Consider the following 5,493-nt stretch of genomic DNA (forward strand, 5'->3'; position numbering starts at 1 on the left):
GAAGTCATGGAGAAGCCGAGCCGTGCGTCGAGCTGCCCGGCGGAGCGTCCCGGGAGCCGGTGCGGGAGCCGGTGCGGGAGCCGCGGTGGAGCCGGAGCCGCTGACGCTGTAGGGGCTGTAGTAGCCCTTGCTGGACTGGGCGGCCGCCTCCAGCAGCCGCAGCCCCGTGCCCTCCTCCACCATGCTGCGGTCCAGCGCGTCCTTGTAGGAGATCTTGAGCTTCGTCTTGGGGCAGGTGAGGTACTTGGCGTAGGCGCCCCACGTCCCGCAGTTTCTGGGCCGTGCGGGCGTCCACCGTGCCGCGCTGCAGCGCCTCGTCGAGGGGCACGCGGCCGGGCGTGTCGGGCTCGATCAGGCCGCCCGTCAGGTACTGCACCTCCAGGAAGCGCTGGCCGGCCTCGTAGTACAGCCAGCCCTTCTTCAGGGCCTGGGCGGCCGACATCTTGGTCTTGGTGCGCGGGTCCTCGAAGCCGTGGAAGGCCTTCTGGGCCAGGTTGATGCGGTCCACCATGACCTTGTCCACCAGGCCCTTGCCGACGGCGTCGGCGACGGGGAAGCGCTCGCCGGTGCCGGGGTCGATGATGCCGCCGGTGCAGGCCTGCGCCTCCAGCAGCCGCTGCCCCGTGATGTTGTCCACCAGGTTGCGGTGCATGGCCTCCGTGATGGACACCTTCTCCAGCGTCTCCGTGTCCAGGATGCCGGCCACGGGGCCCGTCTCCTCGGCGGGGTCGGACCAGGAGGCCAGCTGGGTCCGGGAGGCGGCCGGGCTGATGGGGTAGGAAGAGGAGGACCCCACGGAGGACGAGCGGGAGCGGAAGCCGCCGGCGTTGCCCGAGAGCATGTCGGCGAACTCAGTGATGGAGAGCGTGCCGGCCCGGTACTGGTCCAGCACGGAGCGGTCGATGAGGTTCTTGGTGATGGCCTCGTCGATGTCGTACTGGCGGCCGGAGCGGCGGTCGATGATCATGGACTTGACCACGCCGTCCGAGGAGGAGATGGTGATCTCCTCCCACTCGCACTCCTGCTCCGACAGCTCCAGGTAGGTCTGGTGGTCGATGAGGCCCTTGCGGTAGGCCTCGTTCACCGACATCTCCTTGCCCGTCTCGGGGTCCACGATCACCACGCGGCGCTTGCGCACCGAGGACTTGGAGGACGTCTTCCGCTCCCGCTTCTTCTCCTTCAGCGGCAGGAGGCACAGGCCGGTCTGCGGGTCGGGGACGCAGCGCTCCATCAGCTGCAGGTACGTGAGGTTCTCCTCCGTGTTGGGGTCGAAGAAGCCCTTGGTGTCGTCCGAGGGGTCGGTCAGGATCTCGTTCATCTCCTCGTCGAAGAGGCCGCGCTGGTAGGCCACCTCCACGGGCAGCCGGTGGCTCTCCTCGGGGTCGATGATGCCGCCCGTGGCGATCTGGGCCTCCAGCAGGCGGATGCCGTGGTCCTTCAGGATGAGGCCCTTCTTCATGGCCTGGAAGAGGGAGATGAGCTTCCCGGTGTAGGGGTCCCTGTAGCCGGTCACCGCCCGCTCGGCCGACAGCAGCTTGTCCTTGAACTCGGGGCCCACGATGCCCATGCGCACGGCCTCCTCCACGGTCAGCTTGAGCCCCTTGATGGGGTCGATGACGTAGCCGGTGGCCGCCTGGGCCTCCAGGAGCTCGAAGGCCGTGCCCGGGCGGATGATGCCCTTCTTCATGGCCTGGTACACGGACAGCCGCTCCTTGGTGGCGTCGACCAGCACGCCGGCGATGCAGCTGGTGCCCTCGAGGAACTTCTGCAGGGTCTTGGTGACCTCCTCCACGGAGGCCAGGCCCTCCTGCAGCTGCCGCGCCGTGGCCTCGTCCATGACCCGCGAGCGCACCAGCTCCTCCACGGTGATCTGCTTGCGCAGCCCCTGGAAGGTCAGCTTGCGGGCGTCCGAGAGCGGCAGGAGCAGCTGGCCGCTGCCGTCGTCGCGGCGGCAGCGCCGGAGCAGCTGCGTGTAGCTGAGGCGCTCGTCCGTGGAGGGGTCCAGGTAGGCGCGCACCTCGCTGGGCTCCGACAGCCGGTCGTGCGTGTCCTTGTTGAGGTAGCCGCGCTGGTAGGCCACCTCCAGCGGCAGGTGGAAGCCCAGGCGCGGGTCCACGATGCCGCCCGTCGCCAGCTGGGCGTCCAGCAGCCGCAGCGCCTCCTCGGCGGGGATCAGGTCCTTCTTCATGGCCTGGAAGAGCGAGATGGGCTGCTCCGTGTAGGGGTCACGGTAGCCGGTCACGGCCCGCTCGGCCGACAGCAGCCGGTCATGCAGCTCGGGGCCCACCAGCCCCTTCCGCACGGCCTCGTCCACCGTCAGCCGCTCGCCCTTCACGGGGTCCAGCAGGAAGCCCGTGGCCGCCTGGGCCTCCAGCAGCAGCCGGGCCACCTCGGCGCTCAGCAGCCCCTTCTTGAGGGCCTGGTAGACGGTGAGCGTCTGCTGGGAGCCGGGCAGGTACACGCCGGCCACGCAGCCCGTGCCGTAGAGGAAGCGCCAGGCGGACTCGGCCTCGAGCACCTCCCGCAGGCTCTTGGTGCCTTCCCGGAGCAGGCGGCAGGCCTCGCGGGAGATGATGCGCGCCTCGTACAGGTCCTCGGCCGTGAGGCGGCGGCGCACGTAGTCGTAGGAGGCCAGGTTCTGCTGGCGGACGATCTCCGTCTTCTCGATGATCTCGATGATGATGATGATCATACGCTCCTTGGTCACCCGGCCGGCCTGGAAGTCGGCCATCAGCCGGGTCCGCTGATCCTCGGGGATCAGGTCCGACTGCATCACCTCCCACAGCGACATGGTGGAGCCGCCGGGGCCGCCGCCGCCGCCGCCGCCGCCCGGGATTTCAATCTGCGTCTCCTCGAAGGCCTTGCGCGTCTCCTCCTCCGTGTACACCTGTGTGGTCTCCACCACCTCCGCCTTCTCCGCCCCCTTCAGCGGCAGCAGGCGCAGGCCGGTCTCGGGGTCGCGCACGCAGCGCTCCAGCAGCTGCAGGTACGTGAGGTTCTCGTGCGTGTTGGGGTCGAAGAAGCCCTTGGTGTCGTCGCTGGGGTCGGCCAGGACGCGGTTCATCTCCTCGTCGAAGTAGCCGCGCTGGTAGGCCACGTGCACGGGGAGGCGGTGGCTGTGCACGGGGTCGATGATGCCGCCCGTGGCGATCTGGGCCTCCAGCAGGCGGATGCCGTGTTCCCGCACGATCAGGCCCTTCTTCATGGCCTGGAAGAGGGAGATGGTGCTGCCCGAGTAGGGGTCCTTGTAGCCCGTCACGGCCTTCTCGGCCGACAGCAGCCTCTCGTGCAGCTCGGGGCCCACGACGCCCGCCTTCACGGCCTCGTGCACGTACAGCCGCTGGTTCCGCACGGGGTCCACCAGGAAGCCGGTGGCCGCCTGGGCCTCGAGCAGGAGCGTGGCCGTGCTGGGCCTGAGCAGGCCGCGCCGCATGGCCTCGTAGATGGTCACCTTCTCCTTGGAGTCCTCCAGGTAGACGCCGGCGAGGCAGCCGCTGCCCTGGAGGAGCGTCCGCACGGAGTCCACCTCCGACAGGTCCTTGACCGACGTCTTGCCTTCCTGGAGCTGCTCAAACTGGGCCTGGCTGAGCACCCCGGAGGCCAGGAGCTCGCTGGCCAGCACGGGGGCGCGGAGGCCGCTGAAGGAGAGCCGCTCCCTCCGCACCGTCTCCACCTCCTCCACGATGGTGATGACGATCTTGAGGATCTTCTCCACGGTGACCTTGCCCGTGCGGTACTGCTGCAGCAGCTCCCGCCGCTGCTCCTCCGTGAAGTACTCGGAGTGGATGAGCTCCCAGACCGTCACCGTCCGGCCCTGGAAGCTGCCCGCGGGGACCTCGACCGTGGCCTTCTCGAAGGCCTCGCGGGCCTGGAGCTCGGAGTAGAGCTCGTCCTGCCGGGCCCGGGCGGCCTTCTCCGAGAGCGGCAGCAGGCTCAGCCCCGTCAGCGGGTCGGGCCGGCACTGCTGCTGCAGCTGGCCGTAGGTGGCCGGCTCCCGCGTCCGGGGGTCGACGTAGGTCTTGGCCTCGTCCCTGGGCCCCTTCAGCACTTTGCGGGTCTCCTTGTCCAGGAAGCCCCGGGTGTAGGCCACGTCCAGGGGCACGCGGTGGCTCTTGCTGGGGTCCACGATGCCGCCCGTGGACAGCTGGGCGTCCAGCAGACGGAGGCCCTGCTCCCTGGGGATGAGGCCCTTCTTCAGGGCCTGGAACAGGGAGACGCTCTGGCCCGAGTAGGGGTCCTTGTAGCCGGTCACGGCCTTCTCGGCCGACAGCAGCCTCTCGTGCAGCTCGGGCCCCACCAGGCTGGCGCGCACGGCCTCGTCCACGGTCAGCCGGGTGCTGGTGGCGGGGTCGATGATGTGCCCGGTGCCGGCCTGGGCCTCCAGCAGGGCCACGGCCGCCTCCGGCTGCAGCAGGTCCCTCTTCAGGGCCTCGTAGAGGCTCATCTTCTGCCCTGCCTCTTCCAGCCACACGCCCGCGATGACGTCGCTGCCCCGCAGGGCCTGCCGCACGGCGTCCAGCTCCGCCACCTCGCGCACCGAGCGCTCGCCCTGCTGCAGCTGGCGGAGGAGGTCGCGGTTGATGACCCTGCTCTCCAGCAGCTCGGCGGCGGGGACCAGGGCGCGCAGGCCCTCGAAGCACAGCTGTCCCTTCTGCTCGTGCTCCTCGACCACGGTGATGACGATCTTGATGATCTTCTCCACGGTGACCTTGCCCGTGCGGAACTGGCGGAGCAGGTCCCGCCGCTGCTCCGCCGTGAAGTACTCGGAGTTGATGATCTCCCAGATGGTCACCGTCCGGCCCTGGAAGCTGCCGAACGGGGCCGAGATGGTGGCCTTCCTGAACACGTCCCGGGCCTCCGCGTCGGTGTAGACCAGCTCGCCGCCCTTGGCCGCCTGATCGGTGAGCGGCAGCAGGCGCAGGCCGGTCTCGGGGTCCTCCACGCAGCGCTCCAGCAGCTGCAGGTACGTGAGGTTCTCGTGCGTGTTGGGGTCGAAGAAGCCCTTGGTGTCGTCGCTGGGGTCGGCCAGGACGCGGTTCATCTCCTCGTCGAAGTAGCCGTTCTTGTAGGCCACCTCCACGGGCACGCGGTGGCTGTGCACGGGGTCGATGATGCCGCCCGTGGCGATCTGGGCCTCCAGCAGGCGGATGCCGTGGTCCCGCACGATCAGGTCCTTCTTCATGGCCTGGAAGAGGGAGATCTGCTCCCCGGTGTAGGGGTCCTTGTAGCCGGTGACCGCCCGCTCGGCCGACAGCAGCTTGTGGTGCAGCTCGGGGCCCACCAGGCCCTCCTTCACGGCCTCGTTGACCGTCAGCCGCCGGTTGCGCACGGGGTCGATGAGGAAGCCCGAGGCCGCCTGGGCCTCCAGCAGGATGAGGGCGGTGCCCGGGCTCAGCAGCTGCCTCTGCAGGGCCGCGTACACGCTCAGCTTCTCGCGGGCGGGCTCCAGCAGCAGGCCCGCGATGCTGCTGCTGCCCTGCAGGTAGCGGCGCA

The 5,493-nt window shown here is 69.5% G+C and overlaps 1 protein-coding gene across 1 annotated transcript in view; it reads right to left on the reverse strand.

The window, feature by feature from the left end:
* Positions 1-4: 4 nt before the first annotated feature.
* Positions 5-5,493, reverse strand: part of LOC102432411 (plectin-like) — a gene marked incomplete at its 5' end in the record, with an annotated part of 13,787 nt that continues 8,298 nt past the window's right edge. The window contains 3 exon segments of the mRNA XM_014450464.2: positions 5-84; positions 87-258; positions 260-5,471. Coding sequence (XP_014305950.2) covers positions 5-84; positions 87-258; positions 260-5,471 — 5,464 coding nt within the window.

This window comes from Myotis lucifugus, unplaced genomic scaffold, assembly GCF_000147115.1.
Source record: "Myotis lucifugus unplaced genomic scaffold, Myoluc2.0 scaffold_2366, whole genome shotgun sequence".
Classification (NCBI taxonomy): Eukaryota; Metazoa; Chordata; class Mammalia; order Chiroptera; family Vespertilionidae; genus Myotis; species Myotis lucifugus.